The following is an 18,355-nucleotide window of genomic DNA, read 5'->3' as shown; positions in this document are numbered from 1 at the left end:
AGAAGTCAAAGACAATCTTATTCTTCTAATGAAAGATGATTTGAGAAAATTATCTGAATAAAAATCCACGAAGAAACACAGAGCCATGAAACAGCATAGTGCTGATGGCATTCTGCGAATAGCAATAATATAAAGCACCACACAAGCACTTTCCACATTTTTCTCCATGATCAGCAGAGTACCCCAACCAATTTCAGCTTTTCTTATTCTTGCTCTGACTGACTTACATACCTTTAGGTTTCCCCTATCAAGTGCTGCTGTGAGATGTTTCCTGACCTCAGTCAGCTTTGGCCGAGGGCCCCGTGGACTACTACTCTGTTTAAGAGCATTTTCCTTCAAAAATTGTTCAAGTTTGGACTCCCCAAGGAGAAGTTCTGCCATGTCATCTGTAAATAAAGCCAAACATATGAAGTATTAGAAATCATTTTATTTCACTAACATTTCAGTGGAGGCAGCCATTGCTTGAATTTTAAATACAAACTAACCAAAACAAACAGTGTCGAGTATTCAGATTTAACACAAGTCATGTGGTACTTTGTTTTACTTTTCAATTTATCTTTTACCTGCCTGATTCATTGTAGAATCAAGTCTCCTGTGTCCTGAGCTATAATGAAATCAAACATTAACCTCAAGTCAGTATTCTCCCCTTTCTCCTTAAAAAGCAACACTTTATTCAAAAGCCTTGGTAGCTTTCTGAACACGACAGGATACACTCCCAATACTCACTTTGTCAAAAAAATGGCCTTTGTTTCACAAAATGCCTATTGCAGTTTCAAATATGAATACTGATATCAGATTAACTTATGCAACTAGTTTTAAGTTACACGTCCCTCATGATGTCTTTCATCACCATTCTGTATCTTGGCTGTAAGAATGTAGATATCACTCTGACCTTGTTAAGGCTCCAGCTACCCCAAGTCTTCAGTACCACAGTCCACTTCTCATCATTTTCTCCATTTCTTAGGAAGCTTACCACTACTTCTTAGACATGAAGGTAGAACATAATACCAGGCTGCCCAGCAAAGCTGCAGCTACCATGTTTGCCAAAATTCAAGAAACTGGTCATCCTCTACCTTGCTCTTATCCAAGACCGATAAACTGATCTTACTGAAACACGTTAAGTAGTTCCTCTAGTGAGAAGAGAGCTGTAAAAGTCATCATCTCATCATCTAGCACTTGAAAAGACCAAGTCATGTCTTGCAAGCAATGTCTGAAAAAAACAAATGTGAACTGACAATAAATAAAATAGATTTAAAAAAGGGGAAAGGCAAAAAGCTAACAATCAGAAAAGTGCTCACCGCCCTATAACCTTTAGCACTGTCCTTAGAGGTTATGGGAAAGGACAGAATGATCAGGACATGCAGAAGTCAGTGTTACTGTAGAGGAAAAGCTTTCCCTCAGGAAATATAAATGCATCAGTATTATATGATATATAATATCAGTATATATCTCTATATATACAAATAATGTTGTATTATTTCAAATACAACAAATTTCAGTCTTGTGTCAGTTGAACTAGTATATGACCCATGTACAATGCCATTATACTGTAAGCTGTAAGGACCAGTGCTATCCCATAATAAATCCTATCAAGTAGAAAGACAAAAAACCTAGAATTTTTTTTTCCCTAAAACCTCCAGCTATCTGCTGATTCTTAAACCACAGTTTATTCAAGAGAGAGCTTAAGAGACCAGACAAATAGCAAAAACATCAAGGGAGCGCTTATTTTTCCATTTATGTTTTTTTATTTGGTGTTCTAAAGAAAGATATCCATGGTAATCCGGACATTTATCTGTTCTCAACTACCATCCACTCATGTTTTACTGTTTAAATTCTACTGCAGAAGGGAAAGATCTCAGCATCCAGATGAAGACAAGCCATGCCACAGATGCAGCCTGGTTACCAGCCTGCTTAATTTCCTGTCTTATAGACCATAGTTGTCAAATTCATCAATCTCAAATTTGCAGTAATGGTTTCATTCCTTCGCCCATCAAAGTTTCTCCTGATACTATATACTGAGCTATACTCATCTCATCTCTAGGTAAGACAACACCAAATAATCTGAGTGCAATTTTCTACATATGCCTTCTTCTTTGGAGAGCACCTTCATGCCTCTTCAAAGTGCGTTTTGTTTTGCCTGAACTGTGCACTTTCTGCTCAATTTATCCTCCTGACAACAATGCACTCTTGTTACATGTTAGCCAAAAAAGTGGGTTTCTTGAAAGATAAGGAAGGGGAATAAAGTATCTCCCCGGTGCATCATTACTTTAGAGACATTTGAAAAAACAATGACACTCAGCATCTTTCAAATACATATTAAAGGCATACAATTCCCAGTTAAAAAAAAATAAAATTACTACCACTCAATAATACAGCTACAGTATAACAATAAAAATCTGATTTTTAGATGTTTATATGGCTACTAATTGCCAAGAAAAAAAGATGCTTTTGTTTACCTATTCAATGCTTATATGGCAAATGGCAGTTTAACATGCATCAGTAAGTCCACCATAAAATTTGCACATCCCTTAACACAGAAGCTGAACTGTTTATGAAGTTCGACTGAAAAATTTTCATCTCAAACATTTATTTGTTTTCTTAAACTGTACATCAAGAGAAGCTAAAAAGTTCTGACAAATATAAAGGCTCAAATTTTGTAAGGCTATACTACACTGAAGGTTAGCTAATCTCCTTGCTGGAAATCTAAAATTTCTGAACAGAACTAGAATGAGAAGGTTCTACAGTAAACAAGAATTATTTTGGTAACGCACAAGAAACCCATTGTTAGCTGCAGCAGGAAACAAGTGAGTTAAAGAGGACTTAGCACTTGGTCTATCAGGACTGAGCATGTCTATGACTTAATATGACTTGCAGAGTCCTTCCTGTATTTAGAAAACAAGGACGAAAAGAAAAATTCTTTACTACAGCATGAGTTTTACCCATACATTATATCAGAGTACAGTAGAAAGCAGGGAAAGGGGTAGTAGATGTTCTCAGCACAAGCACATGAGGGGATCTACACCAAGCTTTGAAATTCCTTGTCCACAGCTTCCATTGCTCTACCGCCTTGTAGTAGCAGCAGCCACCAGCTCTGACAGTCACGGTCAACTGCACTCCCCTAGGAAAGGGCCCAAGCCAGAGGTCCCAGACTGCCTCTCACCCCTAGCCATAGGCCGGGAGCCCACCTGAAGACTGGGTCGAGGCTTGGCCAAAGGCAAACAATTGCACTTTGCCCTCTGGAGAAGAGCAAGAGAGCCGGCCAGAAATATCTCCTTTTACTGCACCCAGCTCATTGTCCTAGACCACACTACTCATCTGTAATTTGCACAATTGTCATTTTTAATTTCAGAGGTTCTCAAAACTCTTATCATTTGAAGTTTCTTCTAATATATCATACCTGAAATTTTAAATCCTCTGACAAAATAAATGTAGAGAAGGACCCAGTTCATTCCCATACATTCACAATGTTACCAGTACAATTCCAGGAATTTTTGAAGCAATTTACACTACTTTTCCTACTCTTTCATTGAAGTCTATTCAGCAAAAACGTACCAAGCAAAGAAAAAGAAATAAGAAATGTACTTCAACACAAGGGCAGGCAATTCAGGATCATACCCAGTTTTGTGCATTTCCACAGATTACAAAACACCTCCAGAAAACCATTTCCAACATTTGGCTGTTCTCACGGTGAATTTTTTTTCCTTGCTATCCACTCAATATTTCCCTCATTGCAATTTTTGTCCATTGCTCCTGATACTTTCACTGTGCATTTCTGGCAAGAGACCACCTCCATACACAAGGGAGGCGTGGGAGATGGCAACAGCAGGATTCCCTCCTAGCCTTCCCTTTCTAAGATTTAACAAATGCAGCTCTCAAGTGGTTCGCTTAGATCGCATGCTTTCACCCCCTTATCATCTTGGTGGCCCTCCACATGGCTAACTCTACTATACCAATGTCTTTCTTGTGCTGGGGAGCCAAAACCTAGAATCAATATTCCAGATGTGGTCTCATAAGTGACAAACAGTAGGGAATAATAATTTCTCTCAGACTACATTCCTGCTAATACAGCACCGTGTACGGTTGGTCTTCATTGCTGCAAGGGTTTGGCATCAACTCATACTCCCTCTGTTGTGCACCAAGACCTTCAGATCCTTTTCTGCAAAGCTGCTTTTTAGCCAGCTGATCCTCAGGCTATATTGTTACAGTTATTCCTTCTCCCGTACAGGACCATGGCATTTGCATTTGCTGAACTTCCTAAGTTTTGCCATTAGTCCATTTCTCCAGCCTGTTGAGATCCCTCTAAACAGCAGTCATATACTCTCCCCACAGTTTTCTATCACCCACAAGACCACTGAGGGTGTGTTCTCAATGTCTACGTCACCAGGAAAAATACTAAACAGCACTGACTGCAGTATCAACCCCTGAGAGGCCCCACTTTGAATACATCACAGATCAGATTTTATTTTTTTTTAACCTATGATCAAACCTCTGAGCCCAGGCAGTTTTCCACCTACCTCCTAGTCCACCTGTCTTTTCAACTGAGCTACAAGACATACTATGGGGGACTGTGTAAAAGTCTAGACCAAGTTGAAGCCAACAATATCCACTGTCCCACTTTATCCATAGTCAGTCACTTATCACCAAAAGCTATCAGGTTGGTTAGTCCTTGATAAACCCATGTTAACTGATCCCAATCCCTCCTTATCCTTCCAACCGTCTCCAGGACATGCTCCCTAATCTTCTGAGGTTAGGCTGATCAACATGCAGCCCCTGGATCCTCCTTCTTGACCTTCTTGCAAATGGCCATACTTGCCTTTTTCCAGTCACCAGGAATCACCCTTGATCACCAGGACCATTAAAAAAATGACAGTGTCCTTGCAATGACATTGACCAGCTCTTTCAGCACCCTGACAGAACCCACCTGGGTATCAGACTTGCATATGCCCCTTTGCCTAACACAGTCATCCTCTGTGAGGGCATAATGTTTCACTCTATGAGACTTTTCCATCAAACGGAGTAATTTTCCATCAGTATCAACAGATTTTCTGCAAGCACTGATACAGTATACTAAAAAGCATCAATGGAATAGACAATTGTCACTTGTTGCAATGAAGTAAATTTTCCAAGAGAAGCAATATGCTAAAATGAGATTTTTTTATTTTTAAAGATACTCAGCATCTATTTTGTTACAGTTTATTTTCTGCACGTTCTTTCTTTTCCTTTGAAGAGAAATCTTAGCATAATTGATAAAAATCAGCAGCCTGCACAGCTTCAGTTTCAAGCTGAACCAAATAAGACATTAAACCGACCAAATCTAAACCTGATATTTTGGACCAAATCCCCTTTGATACAGTCTTATTCCAAATTCCACATGTAATTAGCATAGCCACAGTATTATTATAAACAAACAGGTAAAGTCAGGTATTATGATCAACGTTACCCTGCTCAAAGATAGCTTTAGCATAGCACTGTGTAGGACCGCACTTTCTGCAACTGTTCCATCTCTCTGGAAACCAAAAAGTGTAAACTACACGCACAGAAAAGATAGCTGATTTCATACACCAATGCAAGGCAGGTTAGTCTTTAGTGTAAGGAGTTTAACATGTGAGGTGTGAAAGGGTCTCAGAGACCAGTGACCCATGCCAAACTCACAAAACTGTGTTTCAGAACATTGTTCACAGGATGCAATTATTTGTCTTCCAAAGAACACGTCACTGAGAGGCCCTTTCAGCACAGGCATTTTACTAATAATATTCAAGACTCCAGAGAGTGTTCTGAGTCCACAATTTTTGCTTATGAGCCTCTTTTAAAAGGTGATTAAAAAAAAGAGTGGGCCTTGAAAATAATACTTGAGGTCAGCATAGTAATGGCCTACTTAGGAGAAGGACAATGAAGATTAATTTTGCTGCTTGTATTTTTAAAGCTAAGTGGTGACTTAAAAACAGGTAAAAATAAATCAAACTGTTTAAGTTTTAAGGAATGTGCAAGTGTTTACTCTAAGTTTTAAGGAATGTGCAAGTAGATACTTCCTCCCTGATCTGTGCTTATCAAACCAAAATATTTCATTTAACAAGCAACAATCTTCTTGCCTTTTATTCAGTTTAACGCTTTGCTAGGCAAACTTCATTTCCAAAGAAGGTTGAGGAAACATGACTGTCAAATAGAGTGTCATTTGTATTCCTTGCTAAAACCAGTGCTTTGATTCAGGAGCTGAAATATCATCAAGGCTGTTTGCAATGAAAAGAGTGGGGTCTATCATTGACATTCGTCAACACTTCAAATAGCAGAACTTCAAACGTGCCAAAAAAGAAAGTACCACACATGCCTTCCCTCTCATACGCATTCCTTTAAGTAGGTCTCAAAAATTCTCCTGGCCCACACTCCTGTAACAAGCATTTCTTTAATTAAGTTAAATACAGTAGATCTGTCTTTATGGAGAGACAGATAAAAAACAGAGCTAGACTGTGCACCAGCTGCCAGAGAAATTTAGTTTACATAAACTGCAAAACTATCATGGAAGCATGTGAAAGAACTAGTTTGGATAGTTACAATAGATTAGCAGGTATCTTGAAGAACAGGTTAGACACTAACAAAAAAGAAAATATACCTTGTGCTGTTAGGTGTGAAAACGTATTCCCTGAGGCATGAGGATTCTTAAAACAAAAAGTGCTGAAACCATCCCTATCACTAAAGGGGAAAACAATCATTTTGCCTGCGACCAAATAACAGCACGGGCATATGCAAGAGCAGAGTGTAGCCATACTCTCCTCCACACTCCAGTTGCTCAACAGCTGCACCATAGAAAGAGGAAGACCAGCTCTAGAAGCTCCAACTCTCATCCATTTGTGGGGCCACAATTAGAACAAGACAGGCACAGACACAGATCTAGCACCCTGCAGAAAGTTTGTAAGACTACTCCTCTAGTACACAGCAGACTTTCTTACACTGGGGAAAGTAAGTGGACAGAAACAACAGGCCTCTGGAAAATTTAATTTAGCCTCTCTCTCCCCTTCCTCTCTCTCATCCTCCTCCCTCCACCCTAAGACAAGTTTCTTCCCTCTGACAATGACTTGAAAAAATATGATACTGTCTCTAAAGACAGGACACAAACAAGAGCTAACCCTTAAATTCATGCTAGCACATACTCTGAAACCATCCAGACAGCTTAATCAAAGTAGTCTATAGCACCCAGGTATTTTGTTCCTGTCACTGATGCAAGTTAGCAAAGCTAATGATCCATCCACTAGCTAGGGACAGTCACAGTGCAGCAACATGTATTACACATACTTTCCTTCAGATGAAAGGTAGGAGAGCAGAAAACAACAGCCACAACTTACACGCAGATCCGATTAAGCATCAAAACAAAAGCTGTTCTTCTAGGTCACCCACATACAGCACAACTCACCCTTTCCCTGTACCATTGCTGTGTATCATGAGACAGGGCACCAGAAGAGAAACAGTTACTGACAGACCGTGTTTCATCACAGAAGTGCTGCACTCGCTCAGCTGCTGCTGACTAACGCTGGAAGACAACAGGTCCCAGAATGCAACCATAAAAGTTACTGCAAAGCAGGATTTTCTTATTTACCAAGTCACTCATTTGCTAAATCAGTCAGTCAGTCAGGGCCAGACATGGGCAATAAATTTATAAATCAAATTATGGCTGAGAGAGTTCTATATTAACAAAGCATTGGCTCGAGGCATGTCAATCATTCTGTGCCAGTAATATTGAGCCTTAATGGTGCTTGTAACAAAATTCTAGTTCTGTGGACGTTTCTGAAAGAAACCATTTATGAAACCACAGCTCTAGCAGAGTTTTTAACCAGTTTTAGCTATCCCTTAAGACATTCTGAAACAACATAAGTAATGTTTGAGAAGAAATTGCTTTTCCTTTTCTTCCAGCACAGTATGAGTGATCTAGACTATATTCTCCTATGAGACACTTCATAAAGACAGAATTAAACTGTGTAAGGTTTATAGATACCTTGAAGTCTAACATTCTTTCAGCCAGTCTAAATAGATGTTTCAGAAGGAAAAAAACCCCAACCTGTTAGTAAACAGTTTCAATACCATGAAACCAGTTTCACGCTTTTAGAAAACTGAGATAATTATGGATCAATATAAAAATCTTGATCAAAGGAAAGACTTCCTCTTATTCATCCATTCCCCTGCTGAAGAGTTCATCAACAACAATTACTTATTTGATGACTTATATCACAACTGCACTGCAGAACCATTTCCTAACAGGAGTAGGACAGCCTAGCTTGCCCATCTGTTTCTGCAACATCACAGTATCACTGAAATAATCTGTCTGCCTAATAGGATGTCCTCTGCCTATAATCAAAGATAAGTATGAGCTCCTTGGAAGCAAGACAAACTGAAGGATGCTTTAGGTGAGATACCCATTTCTGTTAGCTCTGAAAGCAAAAAACCCAGACACTTCTACACTTGCAAGCTGTTTTCTTTCATCTTAGAGAAAGCTTAGACACGGTCATACAAAATGTCTTCAGAAGAATCTTGTGCAGACACGACTATCCCTCTTTGCAACATAGATCAACCTTAACCACCTCCAAAATGAGAATAAAGGCCAGCATTAATACGGAGCGGAGGAAAAAACCACACATGATGACATGTCTCTGTAAATAGTGTCTAAAAATATCGTGACAGCTGCTTTGCTACTTCATTTTTAACATCTGCTTTTGAAGCAAAATTATTACCGCACTATAGGGATCCAAAGCAGTCAGTCGTAGAAAAACAGAGAACTAAAACAGAGGATTAATCTTCACTTATCCTGGGTCAAGAATCATGAAGAATACTTACTACTATTAGCTTAAAATTATGGTCCCTGTTGAATCATGCACTGAATCACATGCTAAAATACGAAATAATCAGTTTTCTGATGAATGGTACCACAATCTCTAGGCATTTGTCGAAGAACCCAGGGGTTGTTAGCAGGCTAGGTGAGAGAAAGGAAAGAATGGCAATACTGCGCACAGCTCACAAAAAACAAAAAACAAAAAACCAACCAACCCCACAACAAGAAACCACACCCTAACTGAATACAGATTAGGAGCTCTGTCTCTCATCTGGAGAATCCCTCTCCAAGACATGACTTTAGAAGTACATTCAATTCCAGTGCACACCAAGATACTTCCATAGTGAATGATTAAGTGTTCTCAATGGGACTAATGAACCTGCCACCTGTTGCTCTGTGCAGCACCAAATAGCTGCTTCATTAAAGTGCTACTTTTCCTGTGGTGGTTCAACAGCCTTGGATAAAACGAAAGCAAAACAGTGAAGGTTATCTAGGCTACAACTACTATCTATGTGGTTTGTCAAGTGTTCCTCACATTAATGCAGAAAATGTAATATTTTTTAAAGGACGTGATAATTATTTATTTTATTTGTATTTTTAACATTACAAGGAAATACTTGAAAGGTACAATGCGAACAGGCCTCTCACAGATAACACAGTTGCTATCACCTCTGTGGCAACAACTATCAGCAATCCTGCTCCTGGTCTCAAGGCTCCATGCACAAGATGTTCCTCTGCAATGAAACATCCATGTCATACTGCTGTGGTACACTGGCAAGAGTACCATGATCCTGTGCTAACAAGATAGTTACCCATTACAGAGCCTCGACAGCTCAGCATCTAAAGCGAGAATGAGTATGGGGAAAACCGATGTTTTGGTCCTTATATGCCAAATGGCATAGATTAAAAGAAGTATTTTTAGTATTTCATTCCACTCTCTTCTGAATTACACAGCTGAAAAAAATATGCAGAATTAAGATAAAATCTCCTATCACAAAGATTTAAGCAAAGAGGCTCAACCTCAGACCCAAGCCCTGAGGATCTGAATTTGAACAAGAAGTATTTAGGAATAGGAAATACATGGCAAACTAGCTACAGGATCTGAGGTGACTGGCCAAACAAACTTTCATCTTTCCTTGTAAGCAAGCAGATAACAAATCTAGAAGCGTGTTGTATCACTTCACCCACTCTCCACCAAAATCTTCAGTATTTCAAGGTAACATTTCAGACTCTTAAAAAGCACAATTGTCCAAATGCATTGAAGTCAAAAGTTCTCGGTTATCATTAGTTCCAAATGAACATACCGCATGAGGTGAGATCAATTAGATGAAGTATGGAGTTGTAAGAACAGAAGACACTGCTGCTTCACCTGCCCTGTACCAGATTCCAGAGAGGGAGAAAGGAAAAAAGAAAAAAAAAAAAAAGTAGTCTCAACTCAGGACTAAAAATTAAAAAAAAAAAATTAAAGCAGGGGATGAAAGGGTCAAGGAATAAAGAGGACAAGTATGATATTTCCAGTATCCCAATGGGACCATAAATCAACGTGTAGGATTCCAGCAAGTCGAGATTTCCCTTGTAATCTGTGTTCTGGCACATCAAATCTTACCAGAGAGAAACTAGCTTGGGAGTGAGAAAGGAAACTCATCCTACTCAATCCCTACAACTCCTATTCTCTCTAAAGGTAAAACTGAAGCCTCAGAGTACCTTAAGGGCTGCATGTTGCATTATTTTGAGAGTATTTCTCCTCAGACTTCCTACAACATGTTGGATTATTGTTACACCTAAATCTAAAAAGCAAACTGAGTAATTTTTATCCAGAAGTGGGGTGCAGCAAGAAGGATCCTAAAGGGGTCAATTGCTCCATGTAGTACCCAGAAAAAAATTTCAGAGTAAAGTTTCTGTAAAAACAGCTGAAGAGGAGAAAAATCTTAGAGAATCCCACAGAACATTTATTAATAAGGACATTTTGAAATGGAGATTTCTTCCAGAGGAGGATTTGGAAATCCTGGATCCAGAGCTGATTTCATATTCATCCGGCAGAAACAGCATGAAACACATGTCTTCTAACTGGGAACAAGTTGACCATACACTTAAAACAATATTTGCTTTGTTCATAATGCATGTTAACAGCCACTGAAAGCATTGGCTGTTCCTGAAGACGACTATTAGCAGAAGTCTCCAATTAATCATTCAAGTAACTCTGACCAGAAGTTACTTAAATTAAAATGAATGCTAAAACTAATCTTAGATTTATACAAGGTTTACACTAAAAAAAAGAAAAGCAGTATATGGATATACAGATGTCACTTATGATTCCATCACTGACTACTAAGTAGCAAGAATTCACAGCCTCACAGGATGGCTGACGTTGGAAGGGGCCTCTGGAGATCGTCTAGTCCAACACCCCTGCTCCAAGCAAGATCAACTACAGCAGGATGCCGAGAATCTTGTCCAGTCAGGTCTCTGGGAACAGTAGAAGAGTAGCTAGAGAACATGCGCAGAGCAACAGGCAATACTGGCAGAAAGGCTGCAGACCAATGCAGACGATACACATGTAAACCAGAAGCAGAAAATACAGAGTCAGCTGCTCAAAGAAACTTAATTCTACTTATTAACACCTTTAATTATACCCAGTCATTTACTTCCCTGCCTCTTAAGTACAGAGAGGGCATGGCACCTTTTTACTGTGCAGCTATGCAGTAGCCAGGCAATTTTCCTGCTAGACAACCGAGACTCGCTTTGAAGAAAAATATTATAGGCTTCCCAGACTATTTATGCATACGCAAATTTATTTCCAAAGTACCACTACCACAGAAATTTATTTTATGAGGGCACATATTATGAAGAAGAGAAAACTGCAGCAATTGTTTCAAAATATATTAATTTTATGGCTTTTTTTTTTTTTTTTTACATATTCAAGCTCCCAAATTTTTTGACATGTTAAGACCACCAGAACAGTAAACAATCAAGCCAGGACACATGCAATGTATCATCTAGATCATTAATAAGTTTCTGTTTGAATTAAACTCAGCCCATTCAGTCAAATGCAATTACGTTTGAACTAAACTTGGCCCATTCAGTCAAACGCAATGTAAAACCAAGAAGTAAGAATGAGGGTCATACCCAGGACTGGGAAGCACGAAGCGTGGGAAAACAGGATCACCATCATCTTTGGCTGTTTAACTGGGAACGCTTCTAGTAACCACACTAAGGAAGAATGATCAAATTTAGCTTCTTTCCATTTATGTTTTGTTTAAGTTACAAAGAAGATCAGAGTGACTTGGAGAAAAGCAAAAGCACATGCTGTGACAGCTAGGAATTCTTTTCAATCTTGCTTCTTGCCATGGTTCGTTTCTCAAAGGACAAACCATTTTTCCTGTGGCTACTAACAACTATTTAGATGGAAGGCAAAACCAAACCATATCATGGGGACAGTGGCTCTTGTCCATGCTCTACCAAACAGCTACATTGCAGCACAGTGCAAATTTGACAGATGACAATGGAATCCAACTTTTGTTCTTCCAAGAAGGTAAAGAAAACGGTTGACAAAAAAGAAGAAATAAGAGACTGAAGAGATCCTGACTCTGCCCAACTTCTTATACATCAAGAACACTTCCTCACTCCTAAACCTCACCATCTAGAGATTTTGGTTCGAACTTTCACTACCTTCCCTCTGTATTAATCACTGATTAACTGTCAGGTCAGAATCACAGAATGGTTTGGGTTGGAAGGGACCTTAAAGATCATTTAGTTCCAACGCCCCTGCCATGGGCAGGGACACCTTCCACTACACCAGGTTGCTCAAAGCCCCATCCAACCTGGCCTTGAACACTGCCAGGGAGGGGGCAGCCATAGCTTCTCTGGGCAACCTGTGCCACTGTCTCACCATCCTCACAGTGACAACTTCTTCCTAATATCTAATCTAGATCTCCCCTCTTCCAGTTTGAAACTGTTACCCCTCGTCCTGTCACCACACTCCCTGATAAAGAGCTCCTCCCCACCTTTCCTGTCGGCCCCCTTTGAGTACTGGAAGCTGCTTCTCTTCTCCAGGTGGAACAGCCCCAACTCTCTCAGCCTGTTCTCATAGGGGAGGTGCTCCAGCCCCTGATCATCTTTGTGGCCTCCTCTGGACCTGCTCAAGCAGGTCCATGTCTTTCTTGTGCTGGGGGCCCCAGAGCTGCATGCAGTACTGCAGGTGGGGTGTCACCAGAATAGAGGTGGAGAATCACCTCCCTCGACCTGTTCGCCATGCTTCTTTTGATGCAACCCAGGATGCAATTGGCTTTCTGGGCTGTGAGTTTTCATCCAACACCCAGGGACATTTTTCATCTATGGGATGACCCAAAGCTCAAATGAAAGCACACAGACAAGACTCCATTCCCCAGAAGAGAAGATCTTGCAGTTCTCTACCATTTGCAAAAGCCAGTCACTCAGAAAAAATGGCCTCTTCTCGTCCGTTCCTCACCCACCCCTGCCACCAGCTCCACCTGGGAAACCTCAAGTTAATTCTTGAAAGGCAGTAGCCTACACTTGTCACTCTCAGAGAATATTCTCTCAGGTACATAATCACCAGTTTTAAGACAAAAAACATCTTCTAGTAACTTTGCTGGTCTGTTTTGGGTTGTTTTTTTTTGTTTTGTCTTTTGTTGTGTTTTTTTTTGTTTTTTAATTCTATCAGCTGTTCTAAAAGCAGTAGGTCCCCTCCTTCTGCCTCTCCTTAAACTGGGCTCTAAAGCAATCCCATTAGAGCCTTGATTAATGCACAGCATTTTCTCCCCATTAAGGTAAAGAGAGTGTAATTAAATGGTAAAAAGAGAAACAGAAGTGTGGCTGGAAGCTGAGCCCAAGCAAACCTGAATTTGAAGTAACGCACACTTGAAAGATAAGCAACAACTTGTTGCCATAATTAACTGCAGAAAAAAATAAGGGAGGGCCTGGAAGCTGTTGGTGTTTTCATATCTTGGTTGCCTTTGCAAAAGACTTATGGAGAAAAACAAGTTACCGGGCTCAGGTGAGCTGCATTTGGGATTTGTCTAGAGCCAAAAGGGGTTTACCACCCACTTTTTGTAAAAGGAGCACAGTTTACACCTCCTTTTAGGAAGAAGAAGGATAGGTCTTATGTGAAACCTGGCAACACCATCCACCTTGCATAACTACATAATAGGTGTCAGCTCCCCAAGGAGCTGTCTGCACAAGGGCTCCAGCATCTAACAAGCACAAGGCTGAAAAGACTACCCCTTTATTCTAATAAAGCAGAAGCTCTAATTCATACAGGATCATGGAACAATTTGGGCTGGAAGGGACGTTTAAAGGTCATCTAGTCCAACCCCCCCGCAATGAGCAGGGACATCTTTAACTGGATCAGGTTGCTCAGAGCCCCGTCCAACCTGACCCTGAATGCTTCCAGGGATGGGGCATCTACCACCTCTCTGGGGTTGCCAGTGTTTCACCACCCTCATTGTAAAAAATTTCTTCCTTATATCTAGTCTAAATCAAGCCTCTTTTAGCTTAAAACCATTACTCCTTGTCCTATCGCAACAAGCCTGCTAAAAATATAGCCAAGGAAGTAACCAAAACAAAACAGCAATACAGAATTTCAGATTAAAGGCTTAAATGAGGAACTTAGCAGTGGAAGAGCAGCATTTGCCAAATACTGTAACACATAAGTACTCTTTTATTTCCTCCTTTCTTTCAGTGCAGCTTAAAACATTCAGGATCTACTTCCATTATCAAAGAAACAACTCCTAATTATCTGCACGGTCAGATCCTGATACCTCCGCTTTTCCAGACAATACAAGCACACATTTCAAAGTCCTTCCTTTGCTTTATCACCCTTTACATGTTACACATCAGAAACATCAGCTGTAGAGCAGCTGTATCAAAACTCAAGCTGTTGATTAATCATTGTTAATAGGCCATCACTGCAGAATACTAATATGGGTGACAAACTTAGTAACAGAGTGCTTAAGGCAAGCAGCTTTCTTCCTTCTACAATATTACAGATTTTACAGATTTCTTATGTCATAATTCCATAGGCAGTGATCAAGATAATTATAAAGACAGAATGATTTATTTGACAAAATATTTTATTCTGGCCTTAACTTCAGAGGCTAGTCTAATCTGTGAACTGAATGAACCAAGATCCTGCTGGGGAAAAAAAGCATACACACTATAAAGCTGTAGCAAAATCTGTAAAAAAGAGATTTAAAATCACTTTACAACTACCCACCACCAAAAACCCTACCACTTTTCATGCATTCCCTTCTCTTGAAGATAATACGAGATTATAGTAAAGGATTTCTGTTTATGTGTATACATTTTGAGGGGAATCACACCAATCACACACAGATCATCAGCAGGGTGAGAACTTGCAGAAACTCATGCAACTTCTCCTGAAGCAACAGAACAACTGATAACATCTCTGATCAGAGCAGCTTACTAGTATCTGCCACTATGCATTCTGCCACACATTTGCTGACACCAGAGAACTGCCCAGATTCAGCACTCTTCCTCCAGAGCCTGGTGCAGAGATTAAATGAACTCCAATGATTACAGGTCTTGCTACTAAACAAACACAAGACTATTAACCAGACATCCTCACTCCTTTCAATTTATCTCAAAATCCTGCCACTTCGCTTTTTACAAAGTTATGGTCTTCAGTCGCTCCTTATCAGATTACCAATTAAATCATGTTCAGTGCAGAGAAAACTGCAGAAAATTTAACCATCAAATTCTAAAATCTGATTATTTACAAGCCAGATTTGCAGGAAGGGTGAATGGCCCACATTTGGCACGGTTAAGGACCTTATGCCTGCTTCTTTACTACCATACAAATCAATACATTACTTTTAAACAAAGCCACAGAGTGCAACCAACCCAATATTAATATGCAAGATGTCTAATTTCTAAAATAATTACATTCATAATATACGGAAGTATCCTTATAAATGCACACAGCTATAAGCTCTAAATACCCACAAGTACTTAATTCATTCCACTCCAACAAATTACATAATTCCTCACAGTCGGAGAAGTAAGTTCCCCTGAGCAAATAAGCCAGCAGAAACTAATCCCCAAAAGAGAAGCACAGAGTTTTCTGTTGGCCCAGCACAGTAAGTCCCACCTCTGGTGTTCATTAACACAAGGGAGAGGCCAGAACACGCAACCGGGAGAAACTGCATAGAGAAGGAGCAGCTTGAGTAAAGGCAGGGAGAAAGAGCTCCTCCAAGCAACAGCAGCAAGGTGTTAGACCAGCTTGGTTACTTGTGAAATCCTACTGACTACGCTAGCATTTTCTCTTCCAGATGACAAGCCAGTTGGAATACAAGCAGCAGATCTACATCATTACTTACACTGTTGTAACACCCCTGGCTATCTGAAGAAACAAAGCTGTCAGTCAAAAGTGAGACAACACATCCTAGTACTGTCACCATCTCTGGGCTTCATTCAGAAAAAGGTGTATCCTTAGTATGCTTGTTCTGTAAATATGATAGTGAATGCAACAGAAGGAAAACAAAAAAGACAACAAATGAAGAGAGAGCTTCATTTCCACTTTTTGTGGCAATGCAAAACGGCACGTCACATCATGGTCTGCAAACTTTTCTGGTAGAGATGTAGATCTCTTTGGAAAGCTTTACACGTATAAATTGCATTACAAGCTGTATGTATAAAAACAAAACCAATTTGATAAACACCTTCTAAGTAGGGCACGAGTCCTAAGAGGTTTAGAAATCCCTGGTCTACTCTGCAGATAAGCTTTAACCATATATCTCAGGTCTTGTATTTTACAAGGGAGCAAAACAAATGAAAACTGATACGAAGTTTCTATATGTCTTACTTATATCCAGATAAAGAAGCAGCATAAAAAGTGACAAACAAAAAATGGACATGTAAAATACTTCCTGATCCTTTGGTTTTGCTACACTGCTCCTAACTCCTCTCTGCTCCCTTACTCTGCAAGGCCAAATGTGAGGAATGATACAACCAGAAACTACAGAAACAAGGTGTTGAGAGAAAAGGCAGTCAGAGAAAAAGATCACACACAAAACAACAGACAGAAATGGGATAGTAATGGTAGTAAGAAATCCATTTGGTAAGAAAGCAATGTGTTAAAAGGCTGGTGTATTTCCATCAGCAAACTTGATACTGTAGGTAATGTTCTTTCTATTTTCATGACAATGTCACAATGCTCTTGGTAGCATGTAGATCTGCGAACTTCCGAAGTGAGCATTCTCTCCCCACAGTAATGCAATATTTCACACCGGCTAAGGCTTCTACAGAACTACATCATTCTACCTCATTTGAACTATAAAAATTTGCCTCCTCAGTGCTTTTTCAGACAGAGCCATACATCTCACTGAACTTCAGCAAGGTCATATTCCATTTGCAGCAACAATGAATGGCCGGAAATAGCCGTGGAAATTCATGGATCCTTTATTTCACCCATTCAGCTGGCCACTGAACTGACCTAAGGTTTCCTCACTGTGTTTTCAAAGGAAGGAAAGAAAACATTAGAGCACTGATGTCCTGAGCACACTCTGAGCAGACACAATCTTCGTACTGAAGTCCATTGTAGCCGCTTCCTTCAAGACGCTACTGTTTCATCAAAAATTCATGACGGACTTGCAATCATCTTTGAAAAGTGATTGCTAGCTTCCAAAATTACCATTCAAACACCACAAAATTCTAGGTACCCTGAGAATCCAAATTCCCAAAGCTATGAATGACACGAAACTCTCATTAAAACTGTTGCAGAGAGGTTTCAAAACACAATCCTCGTAAGGCTGAACGCTTCAATAAAATACATGAGTCATCTGTAAGACCAACATGTTATGATAAACTTACTGAAAAAGAATCATCACTGGTATTTTATAAGTCTCACTTTTCAATATTTGATAAGAGCAACTATACAGATCTCTTAAAAACAAAAGCTTTTAATGAAAAAAAAAAGAGGATTTCAAATATACATGATCATTAACTTCAAAGTGTTGTGGTCATCATTAGTTATTTTGGGCACTGCTACACTGAACTGTGATCTTAGAGAAAATCTCTCGCTTACAGCATGTAGCATTTCATTCACACAACTGTGTTTCTGATGCCAACCAAGTTCTCCAAGACAAAGCTGTACACGGTTCTTACAGATTAAGGCCTTTATTAAACAAAGTATCCCATTCAGACTGGCTTAAAATATAAAAGAATCCTATAACAAATGCTTCTCAATTCTGGGCACAATTTAAAATACATTCTCATTGATTTCAGATACTCAACATTTACTGTTTCACCTCTTCTAATAATCTCTGAACAAGTAATTTTGCACTTGGAGGTTTTGCTAATTCTCATGAGAGTGCTTCACCACGATGCTGTTCATTTCCAATGTTAGACAAAATTCAACAAATGGGAGTCAAAATTTTCTCAGATCATTTTCTCAGAAGAAACCTTATTCAGTTAGTTAATCTAGTTGGGAACACTCATAAAATTTCATTAGTGAAAACTGCTTTAAGATTTTATTTCTAACAACTTGGGGGCTGTCTCAGTTCCACT

The 18,355-nt window shown here is 39.5% G+C and overlaps 1 protein-coding gene across 2 annotated transcripts in view; it reads right to left on the bottom strand.

Annotated features, from left to right (window-relative positions):
* Positions 1-18,355, bottom strand: part of TTC7B (tetratricopeptide repeat domain 7B) — a 153,174-nt gene that overhangs the window by 130,667 nt on the left and 4,152 nt on the right. For both annotated transcript variants that reach the window (XM_086463592.1, XM_086463593.1), the window contains exon 2: positions 232-386. In XM_086463592.1, coding sequence (XP_086319718.1) covers positions 232-386 — 155 coding nt within the window. The remainder of the gene's footprint in view (positions 1-231; positions 387-18,355) is intronic.

Source organism: Leptosomus discolor, chromosome 3, assembly GCF_034619465.1.
Source record: "Leptosomus discolor isolate bLepDis1 chromosome 3, bLepDis1.hap2, whole genome shotgun sequence".
NCBI lineage: Eukaryota > Metazoa > Chordata > Aves > Leptosomiformes > Leptosomidae > Leptosomus > Leptosomus discolor.
The sequence above is the reverse complement of the archived record's forward strand: the minus strand, read 5'-3'. Positions and strand labels throughout refer to the sequence as shown.